Source organism: Erpetoichthys calabaricus, chromosome 4, assembly GCF_900747795.2.
Source record: "Erpetoichthys calabaricus chromosome 4, fErpCal1.3, whole genome shotgun sequence".
Classification (NCBI taxonomy): domain Eukaryota; kingdom Metazoa; phylum Chordata; class Cladistia; order Polypteriformes; family Polypteridae; genus Erpetoichthys; species Erpetoichthys calabaricus.
Window position 1 is genome coordinate 310,390,587 of NC_041397.2, and position 20,590 is coordinate 310,411,176.

The following is a 20,590-nucleotide window of genomic DNA, read 5'->3' on the forward strand; positions in this document are numbered from 1 at the left end:
TGCTGTTTCTGACTCATCCCCTTGGCCTCTGCTCATAGGCAGAAGGAATGCCCTTTTTCCTAGACTAATGGCTGAACATCGCTCACCAGTCATCAAGTCCCCTGTTGAACTTAGTCGGGGGGAGGAAGAAAGAGAACTGGTGGCGGTTGGGAAAAATCTAGAACCCCAATTAGATATTGAACCAATCTCTCCAATGAGTCTGAGGGAGACACCACGCCATAATTTCTCAGAATGGCAGGAAGGCCCTTCCACATCCTCTCAGATTGTGAATGTCTCCGAACCCAAACCGAGTACTAGCGAGCAGCCGGGTTTTTGTGCTTTTACAGCGTGCTGATGGCTCATTAGAATATGCATTTAAACAGGCTTACACTGCTAGTGACTCCTATTACCAAGAGAAATGGAGTCCTTCTTTGGCAACGGGTCATTTCAAAGGGGCTCTGGCCACCGTGGTCACCGGATCTGACACCACTGGACTTCTTCCTTCAAAGGAGACGTCTTATCGGAACAAGCGTCGCACTGTGGAAGATTTGAAGGAAAGCATCCAATGTGAAATTGCTGCTCTTCCCACCCCGAGACGCTTGCCGATACGTTCAGGAACATGTTGCACCGGGTCGAAATGTGTCTGGCAGAAAACGCGATGCTGGATGTGGTTTGCTTGTATAGAGCAGATACTTTTTTTTTTTGGTTCAGACTGCTTCATCTTAACAGGAGTTCGAACTGAATATTCGGGGCCTCTCTTGAGTGAATCTCCCTGTATAAGTTGTCTTTTATTGCTTGTGTTGGAAGGCAGATGATCACTCCAACGGTGGCACAGTGGTAGCAGTTAGCTTGGTGCTCATGCTAAGGGCATGGGGAAGATTGGTGGATTTGAATCCAAGTTCTTAGGCAAAGATGTGAAAAGCCCAAACCACATTTGCTTGCTTCTCTGCCTCTGCCAACTGAAGTGACCGTTTCTTGCGTGGGCCACAGTTTTCTATAACTTTGGAATTTATTTCACTTCTCTTGTCTTTTTTATTAATTTTATGTATGTGTTTTTATCTTCAGCAAAATGGCAGAAAGGATCCTAATTGTTGGAAGTGGAGGTCGGGAGCATGCTCTCGCCTGGAAGCTCGCTCAGTCGCCCCACGTACAGCAGGTCCTTGTGGCACCCGGAAATGCTGGCACTGCAGGTGGCGATACAATTTCCAACTCGGGTAAGTCAGTCATCTGCCGTGAGTGAAGAGGCCAGATTTTAACCTGCCGGGATGGATTATGTTCCTGGTGGAGGGGCAGTTATCCCAGGCAAAGTGTGCAACCTACTAGAAAATTCTAGAACCTTGTAGAGTTTTCTTTATATCTGGATAAATATAACCTAAAACATGATACAATACAATACAATTTATTTTGATGTATCCCAAAATCACACAAAAAGTGCCACACCTGGGCTTTAACAGGCCCTGCCTCTTGACAGCCCCCCAGCCTTGACTCTCTAAGAAGACAAGGAAAAAAAAAAACACCCTTGTAGTATGGGCTTGGGGGGGGGAATGGAAGAAACCTCCGGAAAGGCAGTTCAAAGAGAGACCCCTTTACCAGGTAGGTTGGGCGTGCAGTGGGTGTCCAAAAAAAAAAAACAAAAAAAAAAAAAGGGGGGGTCAATACAATACACAGAACGGAGCACAAGCCATCCTCAATACAGCATAAAATTTTACAAGTGCAGAGCAGAATTTAACAGTAGATGATATCACATAATTTGATTTGGATTTGTTAAGAGTCCTGGAGACCTCGGCCATCAAGCCGCCTCCCCCTATTGGCTATTCTACAGCTGGGTCAGCCAATCCGATGACCGGCCCCCTCTACCCAACAATTCCTGCGATCCTCCATCAGGGCTGACTTAAACTTAGGCAGGCAAAACAACTTGGCAGATGGGCCGTTGCACCAAGTGCCACATTTGAGTATTAAGTACTGGCTCTGAGGTTAGGGATCTGCACTGGCAATCGAAAGGTTGCCGGTTCGAATCCCGTAAATACCAATAGGGACTGTGCTCTGTTGGGCCTTTGAGCAGGGCCCTTAACCTGAAATTGCTGAGTGCTTTGATTAGTAAGAAAAGAGCTATATAAATGCAAAGAATTATTATTAAACGGATGAGGGTTCGTAACAATTTATAACTATCGTGAGGAAGAAAAAACATTATTAACTTTAATGATTATAAGTATTTAACTCACAAATACCAAGGATTGTATTTTGTATTAATCATGCTGCAGAGAGCAATATGATTTATTAGTTCTATATGATTTGTTCCTTATTTAGGTAGAAAAAGAATTAAGCTTGTGCACAGAATATGAGACTGGTTTGCGTTCTTTTATGAGAAAATGCTGAGCTCTTGTTACTAACAGAACACCCTGTGATATTATAAATCAATGTGAAAGTTTCTGAATTCTTGCTTAAAACTATAAGAAACATGTCACTTATGAATTAATAAATAAGGATTTTTTTAATCTAACCAAAGAAAATCTAATGAAGACTAACCATGTGCGCCCAACTACGTTGCGCGTGTTAAAGTTTTCTGTGAAGGGCTCCCTGTTTAAACATGGCTGCCAGTCGTGAACTGGGCCCTTCTCTCATACAGCATTATGATTTTTTTATAAGGGAAACAAAATTACAAAACAAAATCCTTGGACATTGATTCGATAGGAGCGGCCTACTCGGAATCACTGTCCGAATAGTAATTATGTGGTGGTGGAGGAGCATTTCTGCTTCTCTCCGTTCACAGTCCGTCTCGTTTTCACGATGCTCTCGTTTCCTCTCACGATCTCTTTTCAACCTTTCTCCAATCTCGCAGGTTGCTTTGTGGCAATCCAAAGAGTAAGGAAGAACCGATACTTCTTTATTGAACTCCAAACGCCGACTGATGGAACATCGTAGAAGTGTGTCCGACTTGTATACTCTAACTGCCGACTCCAAGAAGCGGGTGAACATTCAATTTGGACGAAGTGCTGCCAACGACGGTCGATAGAAACACAAAAAACCACAGTCTCGACAACGAAGCAGGTGTCGATGCCAGATCTAAACACGAAGAGTGGTATCGACAGTGTTTGTAAACAAAAGTAACAACCAAGGCAGTGTCAGGGGAACATGAATTCGCGGACAAACAAAGATCAAGATCCAAATGAAGATTATATATAAAGATATTAAAGCTATAAGAATGTAATTTCTTTGTAACTTCTTACAATGCTTTAGTTGCCACACATTTTTATGCAATTGTTTTTTTCACCCCACTGAATTCAAGCTGAAAGTCTGCACTTCAACTGCATCTGAGTTGTTTCATTTCAAATTCATTGTGGTAATGTACAGAACCAAAATTAGAACAAAGTAGTCTCTGTCGAAATATTTTATGGACCTAACTGTATTACTCTACCAAGACAAAACAGAAGGTATACAAAAGAAACTCAGTTTAGGATTTTTCTTGCTGCTGTTACTATAGCCAAGCGCACAACAGTCGATAGTCTTGGTCGTCCAACTCGTTCCCAGGTAAAATGGCCGCCACCTCGTTTTCATTTATGCGTACTTTGATAATAACATCGGCTTAATACAACCCATTGGCTTGGTGTGCAATGGAGAAAGTGATTAACTACACCTGATTGAGTTTACAAGGGGGATCCTTTTAAACATCTGTGTTTTTTTTAATTTTTGATCGGTTGCGATTATATTTATGAGTTGCGCTCGGTAAATACAGCTGAAGAAATAATTTCTCGGGCTGCAAAGGATCAAAATATGAATATTTTGAAGGGGGATAATTCTTTTTCTATACCCCCTGTAAGCAGTAGAGTGATGTACCGTGTTAGCTATTTATTAATGCAATGCAAAGTGAAGTAAAATGACACCTTTTATTGGCCGAGTAGATTACAAATATGCAAGGCAGCTCAGGCCTCTTACTGCCTGGAAAGCTTGTGTATTGTAATCTACTCCGTTAACCATTAAAAGGTGCCATTTTCGTTCACTTCATGTCACGATAGCCATTCTAGACACATGACGCATTTTAAGACGGTGACATCTAATGGATCGACGATCACGCACATTCATAAGTGGTTCTTAGCCTTGCTGACTGGATTCCTTGAATCATTTTTAAATTCTAGTTTTGACTGCAGAAGATAAAATTTCCAAGATCGTACTGATTTTTTTTTTGGGGATAGGGGGGGTTGTTGCTGTTTTCAAACTCCTGGATTATTCTCAAATGCATCTGTTGACTAATTGGTGAGCCTCAACCCATCCTTTACGTTTAAGACTAGGCCTTTCTGGACGTTCCTCATCTAATGTTTCACACCACCTTGTTATTTCAACTTGTCACATCTTCAGCAGTCCTAACCCCTAAATCTGTCCCAGCTTTTTTGGAATGTGTTGCGGGCATTGGGTCAGTTTCAGAATAAATGTATGTGCTCAAAATGTAATATAATGGATGAGGTTGAATACATGCCTTGTCTTTTGGTGCAGTGTTAGCGCTGCTGCCTCACAGTTTGAAGACCCAAGTTCACTTCCCGGGTCCTCCCTGTGTGGAGTTTGCATGTTCTCCCCGTGTCTGCGTGGGTTTCCTCCAACAGTCCAAAGACATGCAGGTGAGGTGCATTGGCGATCCTAAATTGTCCCTAGTGTGTGCTTGGTGTGTGTGTGCGCGCTCTGTGGTGGGCTGGCGCTCTGCCCGGGGTTTGTTTCCTGCCTTGCACCCTGTGCTGACTGGGATTGGCTCCAGCAGACCCCCGTGACCCTGTAGTTAGGATATAGTGGGATGGATAATGGATGGATGGCTGGATTGTCTTTTGACTTTTTTTTTTTTTTTTTTTGTTTGAATCCAAGTCCGAGTACATTTACAAATCATTCCCTTTTCTTTTTGTTAGCATTTTCAAACCCTGTCCCACTGGATTTAGGGATGTAGTTAATGACAAGAATGGGGGGACATTTTAAAGTCTAACCAAGTAGATTGTAGCATTATAGTCCTCTTGCTCATTTTCATTATCCGAATGATGTGAGCAACGACCTCCGACCTGTCGTTTTTAATTGTCACGTTTGCTTTTTCTTTTCCAGCTGTGTCTGTGAGTAACCACTCCATCCTGGTGCAGTACTGCAAAGATCACAACATCGGCCTGGTGGTGGTGGGACCAGAAGCCCCTTTGGCTGCAGGTAAGATGGGAAGTGTAGCATGTCTTATTGGTTTCCTTCAGATCTCATGGCATCTTATCAGTTTTAAGTTCCTAGACCCAGCAGATATATATTTTTCCCCCTCTTTAGGGGCCTACTGAATGTTAGGCTCAGTTTTATCGAGACTCATTTTTACATTAAACATTCAATACTGGGACAGGTTGGGCAGCCTATCTGTCTACATCTGCCTTACTTTTGAGTCTGCTTTGGTCAATTCATAAGATGGTAGCAACATACTGGAGCAGTCATCCATGCAAGCACTCTGCTGTAGGTCTGCCTTGCCACTTTAGCAAACTTAAAATGATGTCACATTGGATGACTTGTGGGCGGCATGGTGGCGCAGTGGGTAGCGCTGCTGCCTCGCAGTTAGGAGAGCCAGGTTCGCTTCCTGGGTCCTCCCTGCGTGGTGTTTGCATGTTCTCCCCGTGTCTGCGTGGGTTTCCTCCACAGTCCAAAGACATACGCGTTAGGTGGACTGGCGATCCTAAATCCTGCTCCACTGACAGACTGAGGAGATCGTTCCTCGTAAATGTTAACATTGTTCAAAGTTATTGTCTGTTTTTACCTACATTTTTATTACTGTTTTTAATTTAATATTGTCTTGTTTTTTGTTCTTTTTTGTATCAGTAAGCTGCTGCTAGAGTATGTGAATTTCCCCTTGGGATTAATAAAGTCTGTCTGTCTGTCTGTCTGTCTGTCTGTCTGTGGGCTACCCGGGGTTTTTTTCCTGCCTTGCGCCCTGTATTGGCTGGGATTGACTCCAGCACACCCCCGTGACCCTGTAGTTAGGATATAGCGGGGTTGGATAATGGATGGATGGATGGATGACTTGTTTTCCAGTGGTAGCCTTCATTTATATAATCTTAGCCAGTCGGAGGCAGTCAGCAGTGCACTCCCTGGAAAGCCAATCGTTTAATGCGACATACCCAACTGGTCTGCAGCTGGCCACGGTAAAGTCAAACGGGTACAGTGTTCTCTTTGGTCGTGGGGTGGGCTCCAATGAGCTTTCAGTTGGCAGTACAGTCTGTAGCAATGAGGAATAAGGAACACGTGTGTTTTGAACCTCACAAAGAGTAGAGAAGCCCCATTCTGTTTACACACCATAACAGAAAGGGGGGGGGGGGACTCGCGGCAGCGGTTAACCCTTTGTACATTGCCGTCTCCACCAAGCAGCACGTTATTGGCTGTCAAAGTGGTGAGCATGACAGCACAGGACGTTTGTGACAAGAGCTGTGGTTTTAAGTGGCGAAATTCAACAACAACAACATTTATTTATTTATTATCATACAAATAATGTAGATCAAAATGCTTTACATGATGAAGAAAGAGAAAAAAAGACAAAATGAGAATTTAAAATAAGAGAACACTAATTAACATAGAATAAAAGTAAGGTCTGATGGCCAGGGAGGACAGAAGAAACAAAAAAAACTCCAGACGGCTGGAGAAAAAATAAAATCTGCAGGGGTTCCAAGGCCACGAGACCACCCAGTCCCCTCTGGGCATTCTACCTAACATCAGTGACCTCAATCCATCCTCATTGTATTCAGGGTTCTCATGGAAGGACTTGATGATGACGGTCACGTGGACTTCTGGTCTTTAATCCATCAATGTAGGGACATCACGGTGCTTTGATTAGGTGGTGGTGATGCAAATCGCCATGACAGAAAACTGGGAAAAGAACAGAAGAGAGAGGTGGGGTTAGTACGGATTGTGGAAATTCGACAAGATCAGCAACTACGATTGGCCAATCTGATATACCCAATGGCAAAAAGCCACGTGATGTGACATCAGCTCTCGTTTTTCATCTCTGTTATAAAAGAAAACCTTGAGGCAAGACCATTGCCAAGAGATTTTTTTTCAAGTCCCACCCTCCTCTCAACCATTTCCGGTTAACCGCCCACGGTCCTCTCACCTCTCACTCAAGTCAATGCTTTTGTCAGACACAGTTTCTGCACTCTTATAAATTTTTACATTTTCCTCACTTTAAGTTCCTAATAAAAGAAGACTTATTATGTCCAAATCTTTTTGAAGAATTTTATCCCAAAGAGTTACCAACAGAAGAAACAAGTACAAGGGCAATCCTAGCACAGAGAAACGAGGAAGTCAAACAAATTAACGGGAAAATTGTTGATCGGTTACGCGGAAAATTGGTTAAATGTGTATCAATAGATTACGCTGAAACAGTTGGTGGTGGTGGTGCGGAAGATGAAAACATCAACCTACAATATCACGAAGAATATCTACAACCGTTAACATGGTGTGGTCTTCTACCGGGCGAATTACTGTTGAAAGAAGGATGTATCGTAATGTTGTTGCGTTATTTATGTCCGAGTGATGGGCGATGCAATGGGACAAGATTAGTTGTATTCAAAATTGGACGAACAATTCTGACATTTTTAACAGGCGACAAGAAAGATAATGATAACATTAGACACCAAAGGAGATCTTGATATGCCATTCGTATTAAAACGTTTACAGTTTCCCGTTAGAATAGCTTTTGCTTTGACAATTAACAAATCACAAGGACAAACATTCGAAAAATTTGGTTCATTTATTAGAGAGAAAGAAACGATATTCACTCACGGGCAGTTTATACATTGCGTTGTCACGATGCAAGTCCAAACACGGAATCAAAATTCAATGCGGTATTGACAAAACGTTAATTCAAAAAATTGTTTTTTACTGAAGTTTTACAGTAAAAGTGTAAGTTTTTAGAAAGTATTTGCGTGTTAATTTCAAAGCCAAATAGAATGAAAACGTATAACGCAACATGAAGCTTAATTTTCTTTCAATTTAGTTACGTTTTACTATTTTTTACTATGGTTAATTACCTGCTGTAATGTAAAATAGTTAGGTCTATTATGCATATGTAACAATTCCCATGAAAATAAAAAATCTGTTTAAATTGTACATCCGCATCCCCATACGCAAGTGGCAGAGCCACAAAGTGGCTAGTGCATAGAACCCACCCGGGGGTTGGCGAGCGATCATATAGAATTGTGAAGTTTACCTAGTAGCTGCTGTAATTAACAGTAGTATGAATTTTGCTTGCCCGGTCACATAGAGCTGCACATTAACATATGCACAAATAAAATTCGGACGTGAGCGTCGGTAGGCTTTATGCCCCTAGGATCCAAGTTACTCAAACTGATCTATAACATTTTAGTAATTATTTACCGCTCTGATGCTGATCTTTCTGATCATTAAGTAGGTCATTATGATAGCAACTTGTAGCGGTCTGGTGCCGCTAAGCTTCACACCGTCTATGAGACTGTAATTTATTTAATTTTTTGGTGGAGATTCCAGGGATGCACCCAGTATCGGCCCGACCCACACACACTCGCAAGCAGAGACACACAAGCAACTGGTAATAAAACAGCAATTAAAGAATGTATTAAACAATAATAAATGAAACAATGATCCCACCCTAATTCCCCTTATGGCGATTGTACAATAAACACAAATTCAACAATAAGAAACCACCAACAAAAACCACACACTATGAAGTCCATGAAAACGGCAACTGATGAAATGAAACGATGGAGATAGATACTCCAGAGATCAACACGCGGTATATGAATGTAAACGTCAGTCCTACTGGTATTTCCTGATGAGATGATGGTGTATGAATGGGATTTGCAAGACGACAACAAATCCTAAAATGGTCGTCTTGCAGCAGGACGACACCAGACAGTCCGTACACCCAAAACGGGAGACGATTCACGACAAAACAAGAATCCGCAGGCATTAAAATGGGAAGGCAAACGGACACGAAACACAAAAGACTTCTCACCTTTTGTATCACTGACCCCCCTTTTAAATGCCACGCCGGCTTCCTTGTACCCAGCAGCCCCTGCACCCTCAGCAGACGACCAACCGGTGCCACTGCAAGGATTGCTGGGAGTTGAAGTTTCAATCCCCAGTAGCACCGCTATAGTCTGACGAGAAGAATTTATAATTAATTGCAGAATTACAGTATTTGAGGGTTCCTCTAGACGGCCTCTTTCACTCGCACGATTTGGCTCAAAAAACAAAACTGTATGTCGTCATCACATCACAGGCTTATGTTTCGAGTTTGGTATTTTTTCCATCCAGCTGTTTTTTTGCTCTAGACCGTTCTCAAGGAACCACGACACACGGACACACACCCATCATTGAGATATCGATGTTTTCGGTAACGATGTCGAGCTCTGTCAAAAACTAGAGTGAAATTTTTGACAAATCTAAAGCTTTTACTCCGTCCCCCCTAGATGATAGGTTATGGTGGTGGGGAGGGTGCAATTAAATTAAAAAAAATAAAATCTGCAGGGGTTCCAGGCCATGAGACCACCCAGCCCCATCTAGGCATTCTACCTAACATAAATGACCTCAATCAGTCCTCATTGTATTCAGAGTTCTCATGGAAGGACTTGATGATGATGGTCACGTGGACTTCTGGTCTTTAATCCATCAATGTAGGAATATCACAGTGCTTTGATTAGGTGGTGGTGGTGCAGAGAACCCCTCTTAATTCTCCGGATTTTTGCTTGTCATTGGCTGAGCTTTCAAAGTAGCAACTTCCTTTTAATATCTGACATGCCTTATGGAGACAGTAGAATTTCAGCAGTGACATTAAGTTTATTGGATTAACAGAAAATATGCAATATGCATCATAACAAAATTAGACAGGTGCATAAATGTGGGCACCCCAACAGAGATATGACATCAATACTTAGTTGAGCCTCCTTTTGCTAATCTAACAGCCTCTAGACGCTGTCCTTCTATAGCCTTTGATGAGTGTCTGATTCTGGATGGAGGTATTTCTGACCATTCTTCACACAAAATCTCTCCAGTTCAGTTCAATTTGATGGACAGCCTGCTTCAAATCATCCCATAGATTTTCCACGATATTCAAGTCAGGGAACTGTGACGGCCATTCCAGAACATTGTACTTCTCCTTCTGCATGAATGCCTTTGTAGATTTCGCACTGTGTTTTGGGTCATTGTCTTGTTGGAATATCCAACCCCTGCGTAACTTCAACTTTGTGGCTGATGCTTGAACATTATCCTGAAGATTTTGTTGATTATTGGGTTGAATTCATCTGACCCTCGACTTTAACAAGGGCCTCAGTCCCTGAACTAGCCACACAGCCCCACAACATGATGGAACCTCCACCAAATTTGACAGGAGGTAGCAGGTGTTTATCTTGGAATGCGGTGTTCTTCTTCTGCCATGCAAAGTGCCTTTTGTTCTGACCAAATAACTCCATTTTTGTCTCATCAGTCCAAAACACTTTGTTTCAAAATGAATCTGGCTTGTCTAAATGAGCATTGGCATACAACAAGCGACTGTTTGTGACGTGAGTGCAGAAAGGGCTTCTTTCTCATCACCCTGCCATACAGATGTTCTTTGTGCACATTGCACTGAATTGTAGAACGATGTACAGATAGATACACCATCAGCAGCAAGATGTTCTTGCAGGTCTTTGGAGGTCATCTGTGAGTTGTCTGTCACCATTCTCACAATCCTGCTCATATGCCGCTCCTGTATTTTTCTTGGCCTGCCAGACCTGCTGGGTTTAACAGCCACTGTGCCTGTGGCCTTCCATTTCCTGATTCCATTCCTTACAGTTACAAAAACTGACAGTTTAAACCTCTGAGATGGCTTTTTGTAGTCTTCCCCTAAACCAGGAGACTCAACAATCTTTTTCAGATCTTTGGAGAGTTGCTTTGAGGATCCCATGCTGTCGCTCTTCAGAGGAGAGTCAAAGGGAAGGAAGCACAACTTGTAATTGACCACCTTAAATACCTTTATATCTCCTGATGGGACACACCTGTCTATGAAGGCTTAACAAGCTCATCAACCAATCAGCATTGAGCAGTGACAGGCATTCAAATCAGCACAATGACAAGGGGACCCACATTTGTGCACAGCCAGTTTTTCAAATTTGATTTAATTTCATACAACTAAATACTGCGTCACTAAAAATCTTTGTTCGGAAAACACCGCAGTACTCTGATGTTCCTAGGAAATGAAAGACAGACCACTGTTATCTTTATTGTTGAAAGGAGAGTCAATTATATTATGCAGGCTGAGAGGGTTTCCTAAACTTTTTCATTTGACTGTATAGCTTTAACAGGACCTTTCACTGGAACCAAAGAGCTATGGCCAAACCCTGACCTCATTCTCTACACACCATATTTTACAGTCCAGAAGTCAGCACTCTTCTTGCAACCACCAAGCTCCGATTGGTCTGTCAGACTGCCAGATAGTGAAGCGTGACTTGTCACTCCAGAAGACACGTTTCCACCTCACGGTAATTCAGTGATAGGCGGTGTGCTTGACACCACTTGGGCCAACAGTCGGTATTACACCGAGTGATCTTAGGCTTGTCTGCAGCTGCTGGTGGTCGCCATTTTGTAACTTTTCTGTATTCAGTTGCATAAACGGTAGCGTGACTCCTGCGTGTGCCAATATACTCCCTGCTGGGTTTCAGAGTGTGGATTTAGCATGTGGCGACTACAAGAGCACACGGCAGGCCTCGCAGAAGGGCATGCTTGTCATAAATTGGAAGTTACAGAGACCTTTACACTAAAATGCAATGTGCAGTCTGCCTTTTTGCAAAGCCTTAAAGTGTGTTCGTGGTGGGTTTGTGAGTTACTTTTCAGAACGATTGTTTACAAAAGACCCCATTAATGTTCGCTTTATAAGATGGTCCAGTATGTGTATTGTTTACAAAAGATTGCAATACTTGTTACAGATGGCATTCAATGTTAATTGAAGATTTCATTGGACTTACCTCAATCACAATATTTGTTTTTCATCAATATGAAAGAAACAGCTGACTGGATTTAAACTTTACTTTTTATTGCTTACAGAACTCTTTTAAACAAAAAAAAAAAAAAAAAATTGGACGTGAGCGTCAGTAGGCTTTGCGGCCTAGGAACCTGGTTACCCAAACTATTCTCTGCCATTTGAGTAATTATTTACTCACACTTTTAAAGACTGAGCCTCCGTAGAGTTACAATAAGTGAAATCAAATAACTGTAAAATGCCATTGTAAGCAGCCATATTGCAGTATTTATATTAGTGTATTATTATTATTACTGTATTTGTGATGTACAGTGGGTATAGAAAAGAATCCCCCCTTTGAAATATTCCCATTTTTTTTTTTGCTTTACAGCCTTAAATGAAAACACTTTACTTACTCAATGCAATCTCTTTCATCCAAGTGAAAGATATCACAGCTACAGTTCAGAATTATGAAAAATCAACAAGACCTACTGAGATGAATAAAGGACCCCCCCCCAATGTCAGTGTCATTTTGTTGACCCCCCCCCCTTTTTGCTTTAATGACAGCCTTGAGTCTGTTGGGATTCTTCTCTGTCAGCTTTGCCCACCTAGATTGTGTAATATTTGCCCCCCACTCTTCTTTACAGTTGAACTGTTCGAGTTCGCTCACATTGGATGGTGAGTGTTGGTGGTCTACTATCTTCAGATCTTTCCACAGATTTTCAGTGTGATTGAGGTCTGGGCTCTGACTGGCCACACCAGGACATGCACTTCTTCCTCCTTCAGCCACTATGTGGTCCATTTTGCTGTGTGCTTCGGATTGTTGTCTTGTTGAAAGGTGAACATTCTGCCCATCGTTCAACTTTCTGGCAGAGGGTAGCAGGTTTACCCCAGTATTTTGCCCCATTTTTTCCTTCTACCCTAACGAGAACCCCAGGCCCCCCACAACAGGCTGCTGTCACCTCCATGCTTTACTGTAGGTGTGGTGTGTGGTGGATGGTGAGCTGCATTGGATTTCCATCTGGTGTACCGTTTGATTTTGGTCTCATCTGACCAGAAGACCTTTTTCCACTTGGCATTCGAATCTTCAAGGTGCATTCTGGCAAAGCTCAAACGAGCCTTCACGTGGCCCTTCTTGAGAAGTGCGACCATCCTGAACAAGTCACAGTTGTGGAGCATTTGTCAAATTGCTGTCACCTGCACACCATTAATGACCACTCTGTGCCATCAAATCCTGTAACTCCTTCACAGTGGCCATTGGCCTCTCGGTAGCCTCTCTTACCATATTCCTCCTTGCTCGTCCATCCAGTTTGGAGGGTCCTAGTCGTACCAAACACTTCTTTTTGATGGCCTTTAGATAGATAGATATAGATAGATACTTTTATTAATTCATATACTCCAGCAGCAGCATACTGATAAAAACAATATTAAATTAAAGAGTGACAACAATGCAGGTATACAGACAGACAGCAACTTTATATAATGTTAACATTTACCCCCCCGGTGGTATTGCAGAGTCTCATAGTGTGATGGAGGAACGATCTCCTCAGTCTGTCAGTGGAGCAGGACGGTGACAGCAGTCTGTCGCTGAAGCCGCTCCTCTGTCTGGAGATGATCCAGTTTAGTGGATGCAGTGGATTCTCCATGATTGACAGGAGTCTGCTCAGTGCCCGTCGCTTTGCCACAGATGTCAAACTGTCCAGCTCCATGCCTATTTACTGTGCTCCTTGGGATTGATAAAGCCTTTGAGATTTTTTTTGTCTCCATCTTCTGCCTTATGTCTGTCCACAACTCTGTCCCTGATATCTTTTGACAGTGGCCCCCCATCCCCTAGTCAGTTGTGTGCTGTCAGTTGCACTACCAAGCAAGGGAATGAATGGACCAGGAACAGCTTCACTAATCACACTCATTACAACTGATCACAGGCGGGGGGAGGACAGTAACCGCAATGGAAATGGTGGGCACTGACACCTGGTTGGGTTTGGGGGGGGGGGGGGATCTCAGGATTTCTTTTTTAATTTTTTAAATTCTTCTGTCCCATACCTGTAATCTTTCACTTGGATGTTATAGATTGCATTGAGTAAGTAAAGCTGGGAAAAATATTGGTTTGTGGGTTTTCGTTTAAGGCTGTAAAGCAAAATAAATGGGAATATTTTGAAGGGCGGGATTCTTTTCTATACCCACTGTATATATTATGCTAATGTTAGGTAAGGTTAGCTTAGGGTAGGTTACATCAGGTCAGGTGTATTCTTAAAGTGTCACAGCAGCAAAAAATGAAACAAAGGCACGTCCCCATATTCACTGGCCCCTGGAATGCAGCAATGCAGATGCGGTGCCTCGTATCCAAAGTCGGAGCGTCAAAAATGACATTGGCTGCACTGGCACGCCCCTTAATATATGACGAAGTTGACCAATGAGACACGACTGTATTAGGTATTGAGAATCGTATTGAATTTCAATACTTCATGTCATATCAAAGTGTAAAATTTTGGTATCCTGTGTCATGCGTGTACATCGGAGGATTGCCATCCATGCTCTTCCCAGGTATGTAGTACCACCCCAGGCTGTGAGGGGGTGATGCCACTAAGTCTTGTCATGTTCATCTTCCACAGTCTGAAGAAAACACCCAGAGAGAGAGACCCCTTACTTGAGGTTATATCACTAGCAGAAGCCTGACAATCGAGGCCACTTTGTTACGGGGCAGTTAGTCTGTTTATTGTTCTCCCGCCATTGTGTTTAGAAAAGAACTGTTCTTTGTTTTACCGACTCTTCTTCCCTTGACGACCCTAGTAGGTGCCATGCAGTCTGGGAGGAAGTGTTCTCCTAGCATCCGCCTAACCCAAATTTGTCCATCAGACTGCCCAAGAACCCAGTGAGGGCAGGCTTTATACCACTCTAGTCAACGTGTAGCATTATGCATAGTGATCTTGGGCTTGGTCACGGCAACCCATTTCAGGAAGCTTCCCCAAGCTCCAGAGGCAGTTTGGAACTTTACTGCGAGTCCTGTGTGACAGCCGGCCGGGATGCCCTAAACATGGAAGGATGGTGGGAAGGCTGCTTCTTTTAAGGCACTGCCTCCCCCAAGACGCTAGATGGCAGCTTCCCTGCAGTGCAGTGCAGCTGTGCCCCAGATTCCCACAGAGCACCATGGGACATGGAGTTCGGTATTGCAGCCCTGTTGGGTACCGAGGGAGTGCCACCATGGGACGCTCTGGAAGGAGGATGGGAGACGCACTTCCAGGTTGGACAATACATAAAGGACCACCGTGAACTCGGCCAGCGAACCTGAGTCGGGAGGTGCAGAAGAGGAAAAAGAAAAGAACGAGAGAATTGTTGTGGCTAATTATTTGTTTGCTTGTTTATTTGTGGCTGAGAGCACTGCAGAAGGAAGAAAAAGAAATAAATGAATTCCTAGTGCTTTTACCCTGTGTCCTGCATGTCTGTCGGTTGGGTTGGAGGAGCAACAGTGCCCTCTAGCGTCCACACATGCCACAGAGCAGGGGCCACTTTTACTTTTATAGCACACAACGGCCCCTCTTTGTGATTTTTTTTTTTTTTAATTTTTTTTTATTTGCATGGTCTACCACTTTGTGGCTGAGCTGCTGTTGCTCCTCAATGCTTCAACTTCACATTAACTGCACTTACAGTTGACTGAGGCAGATCTACCAGAGCAGAAATTTCACATAGTGACTTGTGGCAAAGGTGGCATCCTATCCCAGTGCCATGTTCAAAGTCACTCAGCTCTTCATTGCGAGCGAATGGAAATTTCAGGTGCTACCTGTTAACAATGGAACACCTGAACTCAAGAATTTTAGAGGGGTGTCCACATACTTTTGGCCATATAATACACCTTAGTATCATTGTTAAAGAGACACGGATCACATTTAAGGGTGCACCTCCCAGCATGCATGAGAGTGTCTTATTATGAGATGTTAAAAAGTGAAGAAGGTGCACGAGTGCCGCAATAGTCAGTTCCGCATAAAGAAACATTTATTTGTTATAAGTAAGAATCAGCAGTGTACCGAGTTAAGATAAGTGTGCGTTGATGACCAGAGGTGGGTTCGTTTGCATTTTCCTTGTATTTTATGTTTTTATATGTTAAGATGTAAAGTCGTTTAAATGTACTGATTACGTTTTTGATTTGGATTCTATACTGCCTGTAAGCTAGTGCTTAATTTCAGTAATACTGCCATCTAGTGGACTTTGGGTACTTTATCAATAAGTTTTATGTATTCTTTTTTATTGTAGACCACACAAATACAGTAATCCCTCGCTATATCGCGCTTCGCCTTTCGCGGCTTCACTCCATCGCGGATTTTATATGTAAGCATATTTAAATATATATCGCGGATTTTTCGCTGCTTTGCAGGTTTCTGCGGACAATGGGTCTTTTAATTTCGGGTACATGCTTCCTCAGTTGATTTCATACAAGGGATGCTATTGGCAGATGGCTGAGAAGCTACCCAGCTTACTTTTCTCTTTCTCTTGCGCTGACTTTCTCTGATCCTGACGTAGGGGGATTGAGCAGAGGGGCTGTTCGCACACCTAGACGATACGGACGCTCGTCTAAAAATGCTGAAAGATTATCTTCACGTTGCTACCTTCTGTGCAGCTGCTTCCTGAAGCGACATGCTGCACGGTGCTTCGCATACTTTAAAGCTGGAAGGGCACGTATTGATTTTTCACTGTTTTGTTTTTCTGTCTCTCTCTCTCTGCTCCTGACGGAGGGGGTGTGAGCTGCCACCTTCAACAGCTTTGTACCGGCGGTGCTTCGCATACTTAAAAGCCAAACAGCCCTATTGATCTGTTTGCTTTCCTGTGTCTTTCTGACAGACTCTGCTCCTGATGCGCACTCCTTTGAAGAGGAAAATATGTTTGCATTCTTTTAATTGTGAGACTGAACTGTCATCTCTGTCTTGTCATGGAGCACAGTTTAAACTTTTGAAAAAGAGACAAATGTTTGTTTGCAGTGTTTGAATAACGTTCCTGTCTCTCTACAACCTCCTGTGTTTCTGCGCAAATCTGTGACCCAAGCATGACAATATAAAAATAAGCATATAAACATATGGTTTCTACTTCGCGGATTTTCTTATTTCGCGGGTGGCTCTGGAACGCAACCCCCGCGATGGAGGAGGGATTACTGTACACCTATACCTATTCAAATGCAGGTGTATATCTCCAAAGAAATAAGTTCAATTTCAAACTAAGCTACTGTGTGGAATACTCTGCATCATTTGCCAGTGTCCTGACCGACACTCCGTGGCGAACACGATAATTCCTGAACATACTAGAGATACAGTGGTCTTTTGCTACAATCATACAGTACAATACACTTTATTTTTGTATAGCCCAAAATCACTCAAGAAGTGCCACAGTGGGCTTTAACAGGCCCTTCCTTTTGACAGCGCACCCACCCCTCCCCGCCAGCCTTATCTCTCTAAGAAGACAAGGAAAAAAAAATGGAAGAAACCTTGGGAAAGGAAAAAAAAAATACAACACAATCCACAGAACAGAGCACAAGTCCTCCTCAATACAATAGAAATATTACAGGTCCAGAGCAGAATTCACCATATTACCACCTGCTCATTCTGGTTGTTGTTTTTGTCTTTTGGTTTTAAGGTTTCCACACTTGATGTTAGCTCTGTTGTATGTTTTTTTGTTTTTGTTTATTTTGTGTAAATTTTATAATGTCATAAATAATTCAGTAACCTACTGGGGCACATGCATAGAGAAAAATTGGAAGGAAACTTTTTTAGTTTGCTCACATCAGTTTCATGTTTCATACGTTAAGTTTCTACCTCTGTTGTCACTTACAATCTAATCCATGCAACTTAGGGCCCCATCTGTTTGTTGTGATTATTCTACCAATGAGCCCCTTATGCTACTCTTTATATACCACCTTTTAGGTTTATACTTTAAGTTATAGTATTAACCCAATTTACAGCAAGTTTCTGTTTTACAAATGGGAGACCATCTAGGAAAAGCTTGGGTTTGTACTGGAAGAGTGTTGTCCATTAGGGGGGTGCTTACTGTGTGGGCTGTGTTTGCATCTCAACATCCCACTACAGTGAAGGGGACACTGGGCTGTAAATATGGCGCCGTCCTTCAGATGAGACGGAAAACTGAAGTCCTCACTCCCTGTTGGTATAAAAGATCCCAAGAAATCATTTTTAATAAAAGTAGGGTTTACAGTGGTGCCTTGGTTTGCGAGCATAATTAGTTCCGGGAATGTGCTTGTAATCCAAAGCACTTGTATATCAAAGCGAATTTCCCCATAAGAAATAATGGAAGCTTAGATGATTCGTTCCACAACCAAAAAATATTCATATAAAGACTAGACATTAAGCCCGTTACAATAACGGGCGCTAGAACAGTAGTCCATAAACATTAGTAGGAACGGTCCATATTAAATGGCAAGGGACCTTTTACCTCATTAAATTTTTTCCGTAAAATGCCTGTAATTTTCTCTGACCGTAATACTGGCTTTGCTGTCCGTAATATGTGTTTAATTTTCTGTCCCAACAGTGGGCAATCAGCAGATTCGCCCCAGCAACTGATGTAATGTGTGCGAAAATAAATCTACTTTTACTTTACACTTTACTGGATCTAGCTTCTTCATCGCAAATCTGACATCCTCAGAGTGAACACTTACACAACAATGGGAAAGCTGGTCTCTGCGTCTCAGTACCCGATTGGATTTTCGTGTTTTCTGTTTTACGTCTTACCTCATTTACTGAAATCCGATTGGATCTTCCGCGCGATATTTTATAGGTCCCGTCCTCTCTGTCTTGTGTGACACGTCAGGCGGCCTTTGAAGCATTGCACCGTGCCCCGTGCATGCGCACTTCACCAGAAGACACACACACACGGACACTGGACGCACACAGGGGTTTTATTAAAGAGGATGATTAATCTTCTCTCTCTCTCTCATTCATCCATCCATCCATTATCCAACCCGCTATATCCTAACTACAGGGTCACAGGGGGGGTCTGCTGGAGCCAATCCCGTGTGTGTGTGTGTATATATGTGTATGTATATATGTATATGTACAGTATATACAGTGTATCCGGAAAGTATTCACAGCGCATCACTTTTTCCACATTTTGTTATGTTACAGCCTTATTCCACAATAGATTAAATTCATTTTTTTTCCTCAGAATTCTACACACAACACCCCATAATGACGACATGAAAAAAGTTTACTTCAGATTTTTGCAAATTTATTAAAAAATAAAATATTACAGGTCCAGAGCAGAATTCACCATATTACCACCTGCTCATTCTGGTTGTTGGTTTTGTCTTTTGGTGTTGAAAAAGGAGCTGAGCCGCAAGGCGAAGCTCTCAATTTACAAATCGATCTATGTTCCTACCCTCACCTATGGTCATGAGCTATGGCTGGCCTGGGAACGCCATGGGATTCTCCCGGAAGAGCTAGAAGAAGTGGCCAGGGAGAGGGAAGTCTGGGCATCTCTGCTCAAGCTGCTGCCCCCGCGACCCGACCTCGGATAAGCGGGAGACAATGGATGGATGGATGGATGGATATTAAAAATAAAAAAATTGAGAAAGCACATGTATATAAGTATTCACAGCCTTTGCCATGAAGCTCCAAATTGAGCTCAGGTGCATCCTGTTTCCCCTGATCATCCTTGAGATGTTTCTGCAGCTTCATTGGAGTCCACCTGTGGTAAATTCAGTTGACTGGACATGATTTGGAAAGGCACACACTTGTCTATATAAGGTCCCACAGTTGACAGTTCATCTCAGAGCACAAACCAAGCATGAAGTCAAAAGGAATTGTCTGTAGACCTCCGAGACAGGATTGTCTCGAGGCACAAATCTGGGGAAGGTTACAGAAAAATTTCTTCCATTTTAAAGGTCCCAATGAGCACAGTGGCCTCCGTCATCCGTAAGTGGAAGAAGTTCAAAACCACCAGGACTCTTCCTAGAGCTGGCCGGCCATCTAAACTGAGCGATCGGGGGAGAAGGGCCTTAGTCAGGGAGGTGACCAAGAACCAGACGGTCACTCTGTCAGAGCTCCAGAGGTCCTCTGTGGAGAGAGGAGAACCTTCCAGAAGGACAACCATCTCTGCAGCAATCCACCAATGTATGGTAGAGTGGCCAGACGGAAGCAACTCCTTAGTAAAAGGCACATGGCAGCCCGCCTGGAGTTTGCCAAAAAGCACCTGAAGGACTCTCAGACCATGAGAAAGAAAATTCTCTGGTCTGATGAGACAAAGATTGAAGTCTTTGGTGTGAATGCCAGGCGTCACGTTTGGAGGAAACCAGGCACCGCTCATCACCAGGCCAATACCATCCCTACAGTGAAGCATGGTTGGTGGCAGCATCATGCTGTGGGGACTGGCAGACTAGTCAGGATAAAGGGAAAGATGGACTGCAGCAATGTACAGAGACATCCTGGATGAAAAACCTGCTCCAGAGCGCTCTTGACCTCAGACTGGGGCGAACAGCAGAGATGCGAAGTGGCTGGCATGTAGCACATGCCGGGGGGGGAGGGGGGTATGGTTGGCAAGCAAAGCGAGCAGGGGGCAAACCCCCTAGTACAAAATATGAAGTAAAAATACATTAAACAAATGAACCTGCACTTTACCTTTGAAAACAACCATGGTTGGTGTGAGGGAGACGAGAGG

The 20,590-nt window shown here is 43.0% G+C and overlaps 2 protein-coding genes across 2 annotated transcripts in view; both read left to right on the forward strand.

Moving 5' to 3' along the window:
• dnajc28 (DnaJ (Hsp40) homolog, subfamily C, member 28) overlaps window positions 1-20,590 on the forward strand; it is a 1,235,492-nt gene that overhangs the window by 849,208 nt on the left and 365,694 nt on the right. The gene's annotated exons all lie outside the window — the stretch shown is intronic.
• The window catches only part of gart (phosphoribosylglycinamide formyltransferase), a 156,723-nt gene that overhangs the window by 13,454 nt on the left and 122,679 nt on the right, over window positions 1-20,590 (forward strand). Inside the window, exons 2-3 of the mRNA XM_028790419.2 lie at window positions 1,045-1,193; window positions 5,056-5,151. Coding sequence (XP_028646252.1) covers window positions 1,049-1,193; window positions 5,056-5,151 — 241 coding nt within the window. The 5' untranslated portion in view covers window positions 1,045-1,048. The remainder of the gene's footprint in view (window positions 1-1,044; window positions 1,194-5,055; window positions 5,152-20,590) is intronic.